General features: G+C 34.1%; 1 protein-coding gene across 1 annotated transcript; it reads left to right on the plus strand.

Moving 5' to 3' along the window:
* Nucleotides 1-1,002: 1,002 nt before the first annotated feature.
* On the plus strand, nucleotides 1,003-13,212 carry MDA1 (Mitochondrial transcription termination factor family protein). The gene is made up of 6 exons (XM_088870883.1): nucleotides 1,003-1,048; nucleotides 5,501-5,751; nucleotides 9,447-9,499; nucleotides 10,699-10,748; nucleotides 10,907-11,122; nucleotides 11,214-13,212. Exons 1-6 carry the CDS (start codon nucleotides 1,003-1,005, stop codon nucleotides 12,362-12,364), a joined length of 1,767 nt encoding a protein of 588 aa, XP_088727009.1. The 3' UTR covers nucleotides 12,365-13,212.
* Nucleotides 13,213-20,364: the final 7,152 nt, after the last annotated feature.

Here is a 20,364-nt window from a genome sequence, read left to right on the forward strand (position 1 = left end):
ATAATAGGAAGCAAGAACATGAACTGGAAATTGGAAGTTACTGAAGAACTGTAAATTAGAAGTTACTTAAAAAGTTCATAGTTTCTGTGTTTGATAACCTCCCTGAGAAGTTAAGAAGTTCACAGTTTCTGTGTTTGATAACTCTTGGAATATATGGTAAATATCTTATATTTATATTTACATAGATAATAATTTAAATAGAAATATATAATATTTATAACATGCTATACTATATGATATACTGTATTATATATATATATATATATATATATATATATATATATATATATATATATATATATATATATATATATATGAAATTATCTTATATTACATAAATATATAATATATATAACATAGTATAATATATAATATAGTGTATTTTTTATTTTTTTAAATAATATATAATATTATATTTCATATATATATATATATATATATATATATATATAACACAATAATGTATTTTTTATTTATTTTATTATATAATATATATTAATATAAAATAATTTAGTATATTGTACATTTTATTCTATATTTATTCTATTAATATATTTTTATTATATAATATTATAAATATCTATTATATTTTATAATATTTATAACATACTATAACATATAATATATTGTATTTTATATTTACTTTTAATATGTATGTATGAAAGTATCTTATATTACATAAATATATAATATAAAAATATATGTTTTATATAATATATAACATAGTATAATATATAATATAAATATATAATATAAAAATATATATTTTATATAATATATATAGCATAGTATAATATATAATATATAATATATTATATTACATAATAATGTATTTTTTATTTATTTTATTATATAATATATATTTATATAAAATAATTTAGTATATTGTACATTGTATTCTATATTTATTCTATTAATATATATTTTTATTATTTAATAATATATATATATATATATCATGGACAAAATGAAAAATTCCATTTTCAAGTTCCATGGTTTACCATGGAACTTTACTCAAGCCTAAAAGGTGGGAACTTCAACATTAAAGGTCAGTTCTCATTTTATCTTCCACTTTTTATCAAACACATAACATGAATAGTAATAGGTAAAGTTCCTTCTTCCTCTTCTAACTTCCTGTTATCAAACACGCTCTTCGAATAAAGGTACGAGTTTGGGTGCATGTGAAGAGCATGTAAAGTGCATGATTTTTTACTCCTTTTTAAATTACCTTTTACTAATTCGATTTACTTTCTCTCAACTTTTTTTTACTCTCTCTAAAAATACAAAAATATACCACTTCCTTTCTCTATAACCAAGCAACTCATACTTCCTTTCTCTATAACCAAGCAACTCATACTTCCTTTCTCTATAACCAAGCAACTCATACTTAGTAAACTTGCCTAAATTGTACAAAAGTAGGTGAGTCTCATCGGTGACTATCTGTTTCCAAGCATCTCAAAGACTGATTTGCTAAGGTTACTTTTTGCACATTGTTTGTTCTACAGTAATGTAGGTCCTTTTTAATAGCATCAAACATATTGTATAGCAGTTTTGAAAAAAGTTTATATAAAGTTGTAACCTTAAAATGTAGAATTAAAGATGCATCTCAAAAATCCATCAGAAGGGTTGTTTTAATCTTGAAAAACCCTCTAATTGATTATCTCGATATCGAGATGTATGAATATGAAAAGAAAAAAAAAAGATTTTGAGTCCCAAAAATAGTACATCTTGGACCACATTATCTAGACCGTCCATTTTCAAGATTTTCATATGTTTAAAGACCTACTTGATTTTAACCATTTTTGGAGTTTAAAATTTTATAATTAAATATAAATATAGATTTGTAGATAATCCTAAGAATTCTTTACACCAAAATTACATGTTATAATAAAATTTAAGGGTGCGCCTTAATTGGATTGTTTAAGGTTGCAACATTATAGAAACCTCACCCAAAAGAAAAAGAGGGCGGGGGGCCTATTTTAGGACATTGTAAAAGAGTAAAATATGTGACGTTATGGTATGATTTTAATTTTTAAAACTTAGTTCGTATTTGGAAAAATGAGCGTGCGTGTTACTGTGGGAGCATATACTGTCGACTTATTACCTCGGACCAAAAGAGGTAATTAGAAGGATTTTTTCAATTTACAACTTTTTGATATACTTACGAATCATAGCATAATCATCTATTTTGAAAACATAAGTATCATAGCATAATCATCTATTTTGGAAACACTGATTTTGAGTATTAAATACTTAGATTTCAAAAACAAAAAATTTAACAATCCTTGTTTCATATGGTGAAGTTAAATTTTCTAGATACTCATTGGCTCCCTTTTTTTCCTTTTGGAATTACGTTTGTCAAATTTGGGTTCCCAAAATGCTCTGGTTGTGTTTTATTGGAAGAAGCAAATAGGCAATAAACTTCTAAAGCAGGTACTATTTTCTCTTTGAAAATACCCAAGAGAAGCAAATTTTAAGGGTTAAAAACCATCAAATTTAAGGTTTTCTCCAATGTCATTGGGGGCATAGTTTCTACAAGTCTCATACGTATATATAGAAATGCGTCCCCTCTAAATGATCATGGATTTTGGACTCAATCTTTTAAGAATATGTAATCTCTAATATGAAGATCATTAATTAATATGTTAAAAAATAAATTCTCAAAACCAAAAAATAATAATTTCTTGAAAAATAATTATACCATTAATTATCATTTTGGAAAAAGTGTATATAAGGATGCAACCTTATAATGTAGAACTACGGATGCATCTCAAAAATCCATCCGAAAAGGTAGCTTTAATGTTGAAAAACCGTTTGATTGATCATCTCGATATCGAGATGTATGACCATGAAAAATAAAAAGATTTTAAGTCTAAAAAATAATGCATTTTACAACATATTAATTACACCATCCATTTTCAAGACTTTCATATGTTTATAGATCTACTTGATTTTAATCTTTTTTGAAATTTTAAATTTTATAATTAGATATAAAAATAGATTTTGAGATAATCCTAAGAACATTTTACATCAAAATTATATACCATGATAAAATTTGAAGGTGCCCCTTACCTCTACAGCTACGGATGCATCCGTATGCCACCTGCGCCCATCAATTTTTATCTGAGGGACCACCAATTTATGTCATCTTTTTTTTTTGAGAAAAAGTTCAAAGATATTATTAATCTAGAACGAGATTACAGAATCCAAAATAACGGCTTCAGAGAGGGTAGAACCTCATTTGGCCAGGGAATCAGCTAGCATATTAGCCTCCCTATACACAGGCACAAAAGAGACAGAAAAGGAGAATGTGAGATCCAAAATCTGAAATAACAAAGATTTCAGCTCCCAAAGAAGTTTCTGATCCCTTTTACACCATTTCACAACATTGAGGGAATCCCCTTCAATAATGTAAGAAGTCCCCAAATTCCTCTCCACAAGGGAACGAAGGCCAAAGAGAAGGGCAAAGATCTCAGAATAATTCGCAGTCTGCACCCCAAGTTACCCTGCATAAGAGAAGATCACATTACCCATCCAATCCCGAAGAACCCCTCTAAAACCAGCAAGACCCGGGTTACCCAATGAGCTACCATCAAAGTTGAGCTTATAAACCCCTAAAGGTGGGACCACCCATCTTCCTTTGGACCTACATTTTTGGACACCCAAATGGAAAATGTTAAAAAGATTACATTTCACATCCACTTCAGAAATATTCTGTCCACAACTCGTAGCAGAGAGGTACAACCAGATAGATTGTAAGATTTTCTCCAAAACTTTTCCAACTGGCAAAGAAATACCTTCAAACGTTCTTCTATTTTTCTCTCTCTAGATCGCCCACAGAATGACACCTCTAGAGATTTTCCATACAACATTCACAGTCCTTAGTAAAGTAACTGAAAGATTATGAAGAACCCCAATCACCAATAGTGGCATTACCAATGCAGCCCCAAGCTTGTAAAAAAACCACCTCCAAATGTGACTGGCAAACGGACAATATAAAAAGAGATGATCACCAGTCTCTCTATCTTCCTTGCACATGAGACATATATTTGGTAAGATTTTCCCTCTCTTAATCAGATTATCAACCGTGAGAACTCTGTTTTGAACCGCCAATTAAAGAAAACCTTGTACTTAGAGAGGTAGGGGCCATTTCCACAAGATAGCTATTTCAGGCATAGACCATCGTACCCTGTCATGGTAGAGTAAAAGATACGTAGATTTAACTGAATAAATCTCATTTTTGTCAATCTTCCAAACTACCTCATTAGAAGCATTATGTGGATATAAACATCTTTCAGTAGTCTATGAAGATCAGCAAATTGAGAGAAAACCAAATCAGAAACCCTATTATAAGGCAGAGTAGTATTCCACTCAACATTACTACAAAAAGCTCGACAATAGTGGCTTCCTGATTAGTCATCAGATGATAAATCAAAGGAAAACTTAATTTCAATGGGCAGTCCCCCAACTATTTATGATGCCAAAAGGAGATATTGCAGTCATTACCTACATACCATCAAATATCACGGTGTATAAAGCCTTTATATAGAGGTTAGCATAAAAGGCTTCTCCAAATAATCTTTGAAATCTTATTAGTATTCCTTTGTAGGGGTGGCAACGGGTTGGGTTTGGATGGACTAGATCGAGGCCCAGACCCGAATATTGTCTAGAATTTGGACTCATATTTGGACCTATCGGATTTTGGGTCTGGTCGGATCTATGAGTTTTTTTTTTTTTTTTTCCAATTACACATAAATGTTGTCAATATTGTGACAACATGAAACTTAGCGTGTGCTTAAAGACACATGATTGCCATCATATACCTTATAACTACAAGTACGGGTCGGGTTAGGCTGAACTTAGACCCGGACCCGAATAATATTCAATGAACTCATACCCAAAACCAAGGTCAGATCATTGGTCTGGTCGACTCCACCACCTCTATTCCTTTCCAAGGGGCAATGTCCATGGCGTTAAGAACACCACTCGAGGGTTGCATAGTAATTTATTGATCGGGTGCGGTTTGTATAGAGTAGAGGCTTTAAATAATCAAAGTAACGCCACCTTCAAATAGTGTTCAGAAATATAGTTTCTAATATATTGAAATCTTTGACTAGCCTTATAATATATTTTCATCTTTAATTATAAAATTTAAAGCTTAAAAAATGTTGTAGATCAAGCAGATCTATGAAAACTTGAATAACTTAAAAATTGACTGTCCAAAAATACGCTATAAGATACACTATTTTCAAAACTTAAAATCCATTTTTTCTCAAGTCCATTCATCTTGATGTCGAGATTGATCAAGTTGAGGATATTTGAGCACCAAAACAACCTCTTCTAGTGAAAATTTTGAGGTAGGCTCTAATTTGATTGTTTAGAGCCTAGGCTCTATATGAACTTTTCCCTTTACTTATTAAGGGGTTTTTACTTCGGATAAGTGTATCTACCCTTCTGCGTTTGAAAGAAGAATGTGTGGCATTCGACATTCCATTCTGAGAGAGAGACACCTCTGGTTTAGAGAGAGAGACACCTGAGCTGCTCCTGGGGTGGGTACTGCAGCTCTGGAGATATGGGTATGAAGTGGCAGCGGCACTCCCCCTCACTCAACATTATCGCTTAGAAGAAGAAAAACCCAATTCAACCCTCAAGCTTAGAGAGAGAGATGAAAGCGTGTCCGTCTTTCCAGTGCCCGAAGCCGTTGTTTCGTTCCTGCGTCACCATTTGGACCAGAACCACCTCACTTTCAAGGTAACCCTTCTATCCTATTTATTTACCCCTTATTCGGCATTCGCGCATTTCATCAATTGAAAATTAATGCATTTTGTGATTGTGAACTGTTGTTTTTTCTGATAAAAAACTTGTCGATCTTTTGGACGTTTTTGTATTATTATTTGTTAGGGCAATGATTTCTTAGAACCACCTTTTCTTCTTTATTTTCCATTGCTTGAAATCAGCATTGCCCCTGTTCTCTGCTGCAAATTTGTTGATTATGGATATACCAGTAATATGCAGATATTTAATATAAATCACTGAAACATGTTTATCATTGAAAAATATTTTCAATAAAACTTGGTCTTAGAGATCATTGAATTAATCCTCGCTATTGAATAACTTTATGAAATAATTATGATTTTTTAAAAACCGTGCAATAAATAAATAATTCTGGTATACTATTTGTAATAAAATACGATTATAGGGAGACAAAACAATTTTAAATGCTATTTTAAATAGAGGAATAAAAATTGATTTAGTGCAAATGAAAAATAGTGAGAGAAAGCTAGAGGAGATGTGATCAAAATTCATAATTAGAAAATAAAAATTACTCAAGTATCTCCCATAAAAAGAAATAAATTTATATGTACTTCATCACAATTTTTTTTTTTGCTAGAAATATAATATTGTAGGTACAAAAGCAATTAAATATTCAAATAGTTGTAAAAAATTTAAAATACATATAAAGGAAAAATTTGAAATGAAAACAAATCGATACATCATTTAACATAAGAATCAAAAAGAAAAAAATAACTAATTTTCTACTTCCCTAATAGAGAGACCAAAAGAAACATAATCCATTTGAAAAATAGCAAGAGAAAGCTAAAAGAAAGAGTAATATAAATAAATAAGTTATATACAATTAAAATAAATAAAATAAAATGATTCAATAAAATAAAGAATAATAATAATAATAATGGTAATAACAACAACTATAGTTATAGTTGTTGTTATTGGTATTATTACCATTGTTATTGTTATTATTATTATAATATTAGAGAGATATATAAAGGGTGAGTGAGCTCAAACCACTTATTTGCTGCAATTAAAAAACTACATTATAACTTGAAAAATATACTATATATCTAGATAGAGACATATAACATACCTTCTATCTTTCATTTAGAAAAATATTTTTAACAAAAAAACTGAGAGAGAGTGCTAGGATAGTTCAGAGAGAGAGCTTGCTCATAAGTTTGGGTGTGACAGGCTTTTGGGTTGGAACATGAGGGTTTTAGCCTTTTAAGTGAGATAGGATAGTAGAGGTTGTTCCTAAAGAGAGCTTTATTTAAGTGAGATATGATAGGAGAGGTTGTTCCTAAAGAGAGCTTTAGGAAGGGAGAGATTGAGAGATAGATTTTTAAAGAGAGAAGAAGTTTGTCTTAAAGAGAGATAGGGAGAGAGATATTGATGGAGAGATTTAAAGCGGGAGATATAAGTGACAAAGGACATAGGTTATAGGAGATATCTAAAGAAGGAGTTATAACTTAGAGAGACATTAATTATCTGTTACATAGTGGAAGAGAGAGAGTAAATGTGAGAGGGAGATGGGGAAATGAGTAAATTAAAATAAATTAAAAGAGATAGTTAATATGGGGAGAGGTGAAAGGAGAGAGAGATTAATATGGGAGGAGAGAAGAGAGAGATTATTATGGGGGAGGAGAGAAGAGAGAGATTGTTATGGGGAGGAGAGAAGAGAGAGAAACTTGGGGTGCTTGGAGTTATTAGGAAATAGAGAAAGAAAGGGATGATTAAAGGAAGGGAAAGAATGGGATGAGAGAGAAGAGGGATGAGCATGAGATGATATGTATAGGCATGAGAAAGATGTATGGAGAGAGAGTGCATGAGATGATATGTATGGGCATGAGACAGATGTGGGGAAGAGAGAGTTGTTAATATCTTGGGACATCATGGTGAAAGAATAAGCGGGTTAGCCCTCACGCTTAATATATAATAATAATACTAATAGTAGTAGTAATAATAATAGATACTGTTACATTCTTTGGCATCTTTTTTTCTATACTACATGTTTCTTGATTATGCATATATAATGCTAGTATTCTTTGGCATCTTTTAGAAATCATAGGTCCATATTATGTGGGGTTTTGCAGTATAGATGGTCCTGCACATTCATGGATAATGGGTTCTATACTTGTGGGTGAGCTTAAATTTGAATTGTTCCATTTACAACATAGAGATCCAAAACTTCCACAGAGAGAGGAAGGGAGGGAGGGAGTTTACTTTCACCAATGTTATATATTCCCCAATTTGATAAAAAAAACGAGAGGAAAAGAAGTGATCTACTCCCCAGTCATGATGTACCATTTGGCTATGAATTTCTATTATTTACTCAAAGCAGAGGATTGTCCTTAATTGATGCCAAATTTATTGAATCTGGAACGCCTACATTTCAGATAGTTCTCCAAGGCAATGCCACATAATCTTGATGCAGTGGCTTGTTCGTCCATTTCTAACTGACAAGTATGTGGAGTCTGGTTTAGAATGCCATGTTTGTATTCGATCACTTGTCAAACAATAAGATGAAATGTTGGTGCAGGAGCAAGGTTTTTAAAATTCATTTTTTACCTCAATAAGTTGCTAGTTCAGTATTCTGAATCCGTGTGAACTATTTTGTACTTGGTGAATATGGTTTAGAGATTACAAGTAGAGAATCATCTCAGTCCAGTCTTGGTGCCTCCCTATAAACTAGTTTGCACGGTGCAAGATTCGCTGACACTGACGTGGTGTTATAGTATCTGTACCACCCGTTTGTATTGGATAAATGGTCATGTTGGTGCATGCGGCCCTGGCATATACAATTTCGTGGAATTTGTAAACTTCTTGTATTCACTGCAAGAGAACAGTTTTAATTTTGGGCACCATTGATATTGAACCCTATTGATTAGAATGATTTTAAGTCCAAAGTTTCAGATGCTGACATATCACAAACTTTGGAAAATGAGATCTAGGCCACCTAGAAAATGGTTAACCTTAGGCCTTGGGTATGAGCTTGTAGTTGGCCTTTTCCATGACATAGAAGGTCTCTAAAATAATTTAAAGGAAATCAGACCAATCTAAGGCTCAATGAACATAAAAATCTATTGGGCTCTTGAGATGGGCAAAGCTAATTTTGGCCATTAAATCATAGTTTACATGACCTGTTTTTTTAGTCTTAATTTCCGAGAAGATATTGATCTCAAAAATGCTAATTGAACTACTAGGTGACTCTGGACCCTCTACTTTCCTCTGAGATTATCTAAATTTTTCTAGCACTCCAACTACCATAAAATTTTAGATCCTGTTTTTCCTCTTCTTATTTTACAAGTTCTTTCTTCGTCTCTCATCGCTATGGACTGCTGACATGTTTAATGTGTCAGAGGTCTTTATATTCGGGTGGCTAGGAACCCATAATGATGCAGTCCTTGGTGTCTCTAAAATGCCACTTGGATTTTCCTACAGCAGCTGTTGAAAATTAGGAGGGTAGAGCTTGACAACAATCAGTTCTCTTGGATCATCACTTTATGATTGAATTATTCTTGAATAACTCCCCATTGCCCTGGAGAATTACAGAAAATTCTCCTTGATGGGACCCTCTGAACGCTCCTTAGACATAGCATAATTGGTTGTGTCACTATGATTCCTTTTGATCTCACTAATTGTATTGTGGTTAGTTTCAGGTCTTGTTTTCATGCTCCAGAAATTTTTCTGCCCCTTCATCTGGAAGGTTTGAAGCCCCTTTCATAATTATTTCATTTACCCATTCATCATTTTTCAAAGGCAAGCTTATCCATATTTAGATATATTGATATATCTAGAACATCCTTTAGGTCTGGCTTGGTGGCTTGGTATTAGGCACTCAGTTTGCATGAGGAATGTCAAGGGTTTGACTCTCGAAGCCTACCCCTAAAGAACCCAGCTGGCCCACCAGTATTTATCTATGTTAAAAGGAGAATTTATCAAGTTTCCATAAGAGATGAATAATTGAACACTTCACCCATATCTTTTGATTTACTTTCAAACCATAAAACTCGTGAGTCAGAATAGTTACAAATGGGCAAAATGTTAAGTACTTCATCTCTTATGGGTATTTTGATAAATTTTTCATATTAAAATGCACACTGAATGAAATTGATGATTCATTAATCAAGATTAAGAGTTTGTTCTTGAAGCCATAACTTGTCACCAAGGTTTAACATATCAAGGAAAACAAAATCTCTCTGGTTGAAAATCCTGGCTTGCAAGGTGTAACTTTTCATTTTGTTGGTTTGCTGAACTAGTACTTCACCACATAGGTGCCACCAGAAAGTAGTTACAAGAGCACTTCTTACAGCAATGCACTTTTATTCTTGAGGGCTCTTGCGTGATATATCGAATGAGAGCCAAAGGTTTTCAGGGAAACAGTCTGCGGCATTTGAGATGCAACACGCTTAGATATTAGGGATTTGTATTTTAAGATGGATTTAGCAGGCCATCTAGTTGATTTTTAATCTCATCCCTTTTTCTGAAAATTATTTGCTTCTGATCCATAAAATATAAATTCTTTAGTTCCCTTCTAATATTGGAATCTTGGGAGGATTTAGAAATAGAAAATAAAACAATAGCATGCAGCATTTATTATATTTCTTGAGCATATGGGGGAGGATGCTTTCTGTGGCTGAATGGTAACTGTCTACTCGTTTCATAAGTCACTTTTGAAGGTGTCTAGCCTTAATTTGAATAGAAACATTTATATGAACTAGGAATCATGTGGGGTTGTAAACCTTTTATTGATGAGAAGAACTACTCCTTCAAGTTCAAACTAAAAATTTAGTATGTTGACTTGAAGGGTTGTTTATATATCCTACTCTTCTGGTTTGTGCTATGCTTTTTGACATTTCTGATGGACACTAAGGAATCTAAATTTGCTCTATTTTTGTTTGTCAGGACCCAATTGAGTTATCTTGGACAACTCCATTCTTTCCGTGCAAAATCAGGTAACGATATTTGTGTGTTGTCTTGTGTGATTGTTTTTTTTGTGGGATGACCTTTCTTCTATCGTTGTTTACTTGAAGCCATTGATTTCTCTTGCATGCATTTGTTTGAATCAATTTGGCTGTTTCCCTTTGATGTTAAATTTGTCTGGCAAGTACAGCTGAACCGGAGTTTGATGGGTCTTCAAGCTTTACGGCAGTCCCGTTGAGTCTGCTCACAGCCGAAAAGGAGGAGGCTAAAGCTGTGTTATCCTTGTTCCTGAGGAAACTTGGCTTGAGTAGTGCAGTTGCTGCAAGGACCATAAAGAAATCCGAGTACTTTATCGAACACCTGATCTCAAGGCTTCACTCTGTTCATAAGTCTCGATATCTAGTAGGTTCGGAGTTTAACTTTTTGACTGCACCTGCACACCAAATACCTTCCTTTTTCAATGACCCTAGTTACCTTAATACTGCATGGTATCACAGGAAGAGAACTAACAACACTCGAGATCAGAGATGCCCTGGTTCCATACCTTGAATCCCTCTTGGATGAACATGGTGATGTCCTGGTGGATGTCGTGGAGAACTTCCCAAACCCACCTGGAAGAGAGAGACCCACAATCTCCACTCCTCCTACCACTTCAAGCCTGAGCTCCAAGAAAGTAAAAGCCATTGCAAGAGTAAGCGAATTGGGCTCTGATGGCCAGCTACCTGCACACATACTCTACCTTATTGAGCTAGGCTTGGATATGGACCAGATCAAAAAAATGGCTCGCAAGTTTCCAGCTTTTGCTTACTACAGCTTAGATGGCAAGATCAAACCTGTGGTTGAACTCTTCCTAGACCTTGGAATTCCTCGGTCTGAAATTCCAGGCATCCTCTTTAGAAGGCCTCAATTATGCGGTATCAGCCTCTCTGAGAACCTAAAACCCACCATGACATACCTTGAGAGCTTGGGTGTTGATAAGGAAAAATGGGCAAAGGTGATATACAGATTCCCGGCTGTGCTTACGTATAGTAGACAGAAAGTGAAGATCTCTGTAGATTTCTTCTCTGAACTGGGCCTTTCTGCTGAGAGTATCGGAAAGGTGTTGACGAGGTGCCCTCATATTATTAGCTACAGTGTGGAGGATAAACTTAAACCCACTGCTGCGTACTTCAGATCGTTGGGTGTTGATGTTGCATTGTTGCTGCATCGGTCTCCTCAAACTTTTGGGTTGAGTATCGAGGCCAACTTGAAGCCTGTAACTCAGTTTTTTCTTGATAGGGGTTTCAATATTGAGGAGGTTGGGACCATGATTTCAAGATATGGGGCTTTGTATACGTTTAGCCTGGCAGATAACCTGATACCCAAGTGGGAATTCTTTCAAAGTATAGATTATCCAAGGTCTGAGCTCGTGAAGTTTCCTCAGTACTTTGGGTACAGTTTAGAGGAGAGGATAAAGCCAAGGTTCGAGCGAGTGAGGGATCTTGGTGTGGAGGTGTTGCTGAATCAGGTGCTGTCTACTTCTGATGCTGAGCTTGAAAAAGTTCTCGAGAAGAAGGCGAAGAAGATGACCGAAGGAGTTCTTCCTCCCACCCTGACTGATTTTGATGCTTTGCAAGTCGAATCAGAGATGAAGGATCTCAAATTATAAGCACAGGTGACCCTTAATTGCTTTTGGATTTTTTATATTTATTGGGATTGTAATGCAGTGTTGCAGACCCAAGGAATGTCTGGGATGTCATCCAACCCCCTCAAGTTGAGCTTTATTTGAAACTGTGATGGACAGAATGAAAAAGAATAAGGACATGCATTTTTCAGGGGGAAAGAAGTACCTTCCCCAAAATATGGCCGAGTGTTAATTTGATAGTTTGCCTAACATCCGTGTTTAGATAAGAGTAAATTATTTATTTGTGGAACGACATGGTCATTTAAGTTCATATCAGGCAAAATGTGATCCTTCTTTCTTTGCCATTTCATAAGCCAAAGTACAACAAAGGTCACTGCCCTGAATAAATGAAAGGTTTCATTGTGGAAAAATGATCCTAGATAAAAAATTGTAGATGCAATAGGATTGGTGATGAGCAGAGATTGCCGCAGTCCTCACACAAACCGGGTGTCACATAATTGGATGTCAATAAACATGGAGGTCGCTCACTTGCAGGCATGAGAAGAGATCAGCAAATGAAATGACCTATCTTCGAAAGAACTGATACCAGTGTTGGTGCATCTTGGGGAGTTCTCTTTCAGTTCTGATATGCAGCTTTCGGCCATGGCCATAACGTGGAGGAGACTTCAGGATCCATATCCCTAAATTCCAAAATTCACCAAATTTTTAGCTTGGATATAGGATGTAAATTATAATGGATGCAGTTCATAACATGCCAATGTTGTTTGTTTATATATGTCTTGAAGTTGTTCTGATGTAAATGTAACTTATGCGGTGTCACCCTCGTATTAGTTCATATGGAATGGGCATGATTTTGAGTGTTTTCAGATTCACATATTTGTTTTGTTTTGTATTTTCAGGTGTGTGTGAGGCCTCATGTGGAACACTTGGAGGCCCTCGTCTTCTTATATGTAGAGGGAGTACAAGGGCCCATGAGAGCAAGAGAGCCCATTAGAGAGGCCTTAGATAGGGCTTAACCTGTTTTTTTTTTTTGTTAAGGGAGCTGGTAGGCACTAGGGAGTCCCCAGACCGGCCTAAGTGCCCGCGATTTGCATGCCTGCCTAGGCAGATTGGCTACTACGCCACCCAAGTGGCCTGGCCGCCCATTTTTCAACCTTGGTGTTACTACATACAAACTGACGTAGGATAGTACAAGGGAGATATATTTTCGGATCAACTAAGTTAACAATTCAAAAAAAAAAAAAAAGGGCAAAAGAAGAAAGAGGGAGAAAAAGAAGAAAGAGGGAGAAAAAGAAGAAAGAGGAGGAAATAGCTGCAGGAGGATATTGCTTTGCTAGGAGTATTGTGATGAATTAATAATGGGTGTGGTTTGCATAAGGTTGCAGCCTTAAACAATCAAAGTACGGTGTACCTTCAAATTTTGTCATGAAAATCAATTTTAGCGTCTAAAATTTTTAGGATGTTACTAGACTTTATTTTTATCTCTAGTTATAAAATGTTAAACAAAAAAAATGGTTCAACTGACGAAGATTGATAAACGCATTAAAATTTTGAAAATGGACAATCCAGATAATGTGTTGCAAGATGTATTATTTGTAAGACCTAAAATGTCTTTTTTTCTTATATCTATACATCTTGATATCGAGATGATCAATTAGATGTTTTTAGACATCAAAACAAAAATGTTTCAAAGGATTTTAGGGATGCACCTTAATTTTACATATTCAAGTCAACCTCGTATAATTTTTTTCCTTTGAATTGTCCCATTCAATTTTTCACTATAGATCTGTTTCTTGATTCCAGGACAATCCCAAGGATATGTTTTATAATATTATGATTATTAGACAGTGGTAGAGGAGGAAGTCTGCTTTCTCCATTCGATCAGAGGAAATGTGGGACTGACAATGCAAGTTGATAAATTGTATGATACTCTCATTATTTTCTTTAAAGGGTCTGGTTTCTATAAGGTTGCAACCTTAAGTGCACATCCAAATTTGATCATAACACGTAATTTTGGTGTAAAACTGTCACACCCCAAGAATTTACAGTACTGTTATTCCTGAGATGTGACAGACAAAACATATTTATATCTATTAATAGGACAAATTTACAGTGGCGAGGTCTTACAAAGTAAATAAAGAAAGCTAGTACAACAACAGTATCTTCCAAGGTTGATCTTGACTATCACTCAAAATGAATCCGCAGTTATCCTGAAAAAATGTTTACCATAGTTTGATGAGTTTGGCTACTCAGTAAGTGATCATCATAATCCTAAAAATAATCATGATTGAAAGAAATCAATATTTTCCAAAATGAGATCTATTAACAGAAATGCATCAACAGTTTTACTTTCAATAAATACATAATTAAGTATAATCCGAGTAATTGAAATGCTTATAACACTTTTAACGGCAGTACATAATTCAAAGGATTTCACAAAATACCCTACTGGCGTCCCAAGTAGGTCACCTATATACCCCATCAGCGTCCTGATGGGTCCACTTAATCCCTATCGGCGTCCCAGATAGGTCCACTTAATCCCTGCAGGTCCACTTATACCTCACCGGCGTACCGGATGAGTCCACTTAAACCCTACCGGCGTCCCAGATAGGTCCACTTATACCTCACTGGCGAACCGGATGAGTCCACTTGCATACTTAAATTATTACTAAATCTCTTTAAACATTCGAAAGCAGCAATATCATGTACTCAACATATCACTGAAACCATTAATATGAATTTCACTTAAACCATTAATAACAGTCACTCTCTATAATATTTCAAAAATAACCAATCAAATATTTTGGGCTCAAATTTGGAAAGGTAGCAGCTTGTAAAGGCATTCTAGCATAATTGCCAATTTAATATGTATAGAAAAACTCTTACAAAATTCAAGAATACGGAATTATCACAATTTATGGAATATCAATTCACAAATAAACATTTCACAACAATACTATAATCAATTGCAAAAATGTCAATTTTTAAATAATAAGGCAGTCATTTGCACATGAATTTTACAATGTCTAAATATTCAAAACAGTAGAAAGAAATATCACAATTTTACTAAAAGCAGAAATATCACATTTATTTCTAACAATAGACAAGAAAAATAAATAAATTTATTTTTCTAATTTACAGCATTCAAAATTTCTAACATAGATAAAATATCACAATTTTTATTAAAAAGATTATTTTTCAAGATAATGAGGTCACGTGCGCATAAAATTTATCGCGCCTAAAATTCATGATAATAAGCAGAAATAATTATTTCATTTTATTTTTAAAAGGAATGGATTATTTTTCGAGACAATGAGGTCACTTACACACAAAACTGATAAAATAAAGATCCTAGACGAAAATATCACTATTTATTAAAAATAGACTATTTTTCAGAAAGACGATGTCACTTACCCACAATTATTTGAGAGGGAGCTTCCGATAAAAATTTTCGGTTCGAGAGAAAAGTTCATTGTGTTTCGACCAGAGAGAGATCTCAAAGTTTTCTAAGGTAGGAGTCCTCATCTCTCTGAATTTAAATTCTACTAATATATTATTTTATTCTTTTATTACGTTACAGGTGTGAGCGTTAGGTTACGCTTTAAACGACTAAAGCCCACGTCCTTTAGTGGACGTGGCAAGCGCAAAGAAGCAAAGAAGCTTTTAAACGAAAAGCTTTGAAAAGTAGAGATGGTCCCTAAGGACCATCATGTTCAAACTAATCATCATGTATTAAAAGTTTATTTTCTTCTTTTTTTTTTTTTTTTTTTTTTTTTTCAAAAGTTTAGGATTGTTACAAAAACATTATTAGGATTATCTCAAAATCTATTTTTACATCTAATTATATAATTTTACATTCCAAAAATAGTCAAAATCAAGTAGGTCTATAAACAAATGAAAATATTAAAATGAACGATTTAGATAATGTGTTGCAAGATGCACTATTTCTTGGACTCAAAATCTTTCTTTTTTTTCTCATATTCATACATCTTGTTGTCGAGACGATCAATTAGAAGGTTTTTTTAACATTAAAATTGTTGCGTTTATATGGCATTTAAAGGCCTCATGAGTGATTGTGAAGAGACATTTGATACAGTGGATCATAGACTCAGTGAGAGTGTAGTCCCTCATAGACCATACCATGCAAACGAGGTTTACAGATACCGGACTGTGCTTGACAGTCTAGGCTAGTCGGTTGGGAAAACCTATATTGCCTGGACATGGAAAATAAACCAAGGAGGGTTCTAGTGGGTTATCCCTTGATGAGGTCGAAGTATGCCTGGATGAGAGAGCCGAGGGACTGTGTGACCATTGTGTGTGATGGTGGCCTACGGAGACAGGGGCCAAAGCCTCATCCATGTACCATCACACGACATGCATATTGATAGACCATTCGGAAAGCGAGCGAGCCACCTTTTAGGGTGAAACATATGCATGTACGAGAGATACCCCTATGCATCATAGAGCTGTGGTGGCATCAGGTCTAAGTGACATTAACTCGTCTTTAGGGGAGAACCTGAAATCCACAAACCGGGATTGCGATCCCTTGGTTCATCGGCCTAACTTTGGTGACCCACTAATGAGCCCCTGCTTAGACTGTAGTTCATAGGCAACACTGGGTCGGCATGATAAATCAAACGCGGTCTGTAGTCCACAGTTGAAGGTAGAGTGCCCTATTATTGATTTAATTCTTTGACCATATGGATCATTCTCCCATCAAATTAATTTAATGATGTTTCTTATGGTAGATATTATTTTAGAATTATTATTTGAATTTTTATAAACCTCTGGATATTGTTTTTTTAATATTTGGATTTATAAAATTAAAGATATTGATTTTTAATGATTTAAACATTCAAATAATATTATAAAATTTATTTTATTATTTTTAATATATATATAATTTTATGGGCGCTTATTATGCACGTGGGCCCACCATATTCTAGAAGGTGGGGCCCATAAGTCCCTATCTTGGGTGGCATGCCACCTTTTGAGGGAAGGCTTATCCCATGGGTGGCACCTCCTTGTCTTTATGGGATTTGTTGATATATTTTATTTCAAAGTGGTTTAAGTCGATAAAGTGTTTTATCTTTAAGAGATTTGAATAAATCTTCTATACGGCTTGATAAGGCTTATAGATATATTTTAATTAATTTTTAATTGATGGGATAATGGTAAAAAAAAAAAGGGATAATAGTTCAGCACATTTTGTAATGTTGATGACCCATTTATGAAATGAATGGCTCAGATCTCTTACTCGACAAGTCACCCTTGATCGACGGTTAAAATTCAATCTTATGAGGCAAGTAACGAAAACCCTAGACCATTCTCTATAAATAGGGGTCATCCCCCTTCATTCCAAAATAATCCACGCACCTCTCTCTCTCTCATCTCTCTCATGCCCCTCCTCTCTCTCCCTCAAGAATATCTTTTAAGGGGCATGCCCCATCTATTCTCTCTCTTCTATAGCTTCTAAATTCTCTCTTCTTAAAATGGGAGTATGTCTCTCTCTTACATATAGAAAATTCTCATCTTTCCCAATTTTATTCAAAGTTCTAGGGTTCAAGAAAAATAAAAAAAGGAGAATTTTTTGCTCAGTATTTTGGGGGATTAATCCCAAGAAGATAGCATGTGCATAAGGGTTCCATTGAAGAGCTTCATTGAAACTAGTTTTCCCGATTGAGATTGAAGGAGGGCCGTCGATCCCGCGCCATCGGATGGTGGTGACTCAATGTGGGGTGTAATAAGCCCGGTTGAGGTACTCTCCAATATTCTCTTTTGATTCTTGTATATTTAATTCTATAGTCCTTATATTCTCAAGCACAAGATTTGTGGTTATCTTCTTTGGTTAAAGAAAATTGGTTTAATGGCATCAAAGTTATTAAGATCCTGGATTAGTAATTTTTATTTTATTTGAAGCAAGAGTTATTGTAATAAGACTACTTGCAAAAAAAATAAAAGAAAAGGGGTGAGAAAAAAAAAAATCCCCGGTAAAGATCACACTAGTCGAACTTTCATTGGTATCAAAACAAAGTGATGCCATTAAATGTGTTTTCTCTTTATTGAGCCAAGATCAAGCTTGGGAATGACATATGAGAAAACTAATAATCTTTGTGGTCAAGTAATACACCCCAGTTAAGAATTATTGAAATATTCAACACCCCGAGAAAGACACTATATAAAATGGGTATTCTGTGTTATTTTGAAGCAGTTATATGAAGAAGATAATGATGTATTTTTCTGTTGCATACTTCAGTGATTTTGTATATATTTGAGAGTAGAATCTACTTACAAAATTTCAGTGCGAGATCATAAGGGAATTGATAGTTATGGACCCATGATTGAAGGGTGCCAGTTTTGACCCTGCAAAATCCAGGAACTGTCCATTGAGTTCCATGATTTTTCCCACCAATGATATGATCTTATTTCTTGCTAAAATTTTGTTGTGACTCATAAAATTGAGTCTACTTTCAAACAAAACACATTTTATCAATAAATTCCTTGTGGTTTGAAAGATATGATCGATTTATTGAAGAGTGTACAAGTGCTATTTTCTGTAACGAAAATTATTTCCATGACTTGGAAGTCAAGATTTTATTTCTATTCTTAACAAAATATTTTATGGCTCACACAAAGTTTTTAGACTTCCTTTTTGAGTCTAGTTTCTAATGAAGTTTATTTGAGAGAGAAATATATATGTGAAGAGAGAAATAAATATTTTGGATTGAAGAGAGGTCATCCATAATTTTTTGCAGTTAAAGTGTGCTCTTCATTGATACTTAAATTGCTATAATTATCAAACCTACTTAACATAGTTATATGAGGCTTGTAGAAATATATGTGCTACCATTATGTGTCTACTTTTAAACAAAATTATTTTGAAAGGAAAAATCCATAAGAGTAGAGAGAAAATATAATTGTACTATATAATGTTTATCCTAGAATTCTGCAGTATGAGTTATTTTGTGATGTGTATGTCAACTTATTTATTTCTCTGAAATAAGATATTATTTGGGATTTACACCATGATGTTATGATTTGGTTTTGAGTCTAATTTTCAATACAAGAGATTTCAAGAAGAAATTCTGTGAGGTTTGAGAGAAACAAATTTTTTATTGAGAGATACTCAGCCTGATTTTCTAGTGAAAAATTGCATTGTGATGTAAAAAGCCACTAAAAGGTAGACGCACTAAATGGTGTAATTTGGGATGGAACTAAGCACTATTATATTTTTTAGTCTATTTCAGTGCTCAAAAAGATTTGGAAAGAAAATCTTTATGAGTTAAGAGATATCATATTTTTATCGTGGGATGCTCATGTTCTATTATGCAGTAAATCAAAAGATGTGGCTTGAATGCACATCTTTCGATTCCCAGTAACGGAGAGCTTTGTAGGGTTCATTTAAAAGGAGATTTTATAGTGTGCCATGCATATGGTTTATAATAACAATGTTTAAAATATGGCTGCATCACCGCATATATGGTCGCATCATGCGGTATGCGGTGGTCTCCGCATTAGAACTGACTGCATATGCGCTTTTGACCTATGCCACCGCATATGCACCGCATCAGGCCGCAGCGTGGCTGCTTCCCGCATCGCACCGCATCCCCTTCCTGCCAATTTTTTTTTCGATTTTGCTTATCGGGGAGGAGAAAAATGGCCTTTTGGACCATCCAAAAATGGGGGAAACTATTTGGGGGGGTATTAAACCCCCTAAAAGATGATTTCCAGCCACTTTAGTGGTTTTTTTTGCATCAAATCGAGGGAAAAAAAAATTTGGCAAAAATTTATTTTTCATTCAGATCTTCGATTTGTCGGTTGTTTGATACTTAGATGTTGATTTGATGCTTTTGATTGTTAATTTAGGGATGTTAGGGTAAATTTGTAATAAAAAATCGAGGGCAAAATTTGACGTCAATTTTCAAAATTGACTTTCAAAATGGATGATTGTATTAAGTTATTAACTATTAACTCTTCTTGAGCTTGCTTTTTGGTTTGTAATATCACTATTTTGTGCTTATGGT

This window comes from Amborella trichopoda, chromosome 6, assembly GCF_054954075.1.
Source record: "Amborella trichopoda isolate Santa Cruz 75 chromosome 6, AtrichopodaSantaCruz75HAP2 v2.0, whole genome shotgun sequence".
Classification (NCBI taxonomy): Eukaryota; Viridiplantae; Streptophyta; class Magnoliopsida; order Amborellales; family Amborellaceae; genus Amborella; species Amborella trichopoda.

Bases quoted from the DNA above. Each gene is read 5' to 3' on its own strand.
- MDA1 (XM_088870883.1), top strand. From the start codon at position 1,003: ATGGAACTTTACTCAAGCCTAAAAGGTGGGAACTTCAACATTAAAG. The intron at 5,752-9,446 runs GTAACCCTTCTA...TATTGTGGTTAG, and splicing joins AGAACCACCTCACTTTCAAG to TTTCAGGTCTTGTTTTCATG. The intron at 10,749-10,906 runs GTAACGATATTT...TGGCAAGTACAG, and splicing joins TTCTTTCCGTGCAAAATCAG to CTGAACCGGAGTTTGATGGG.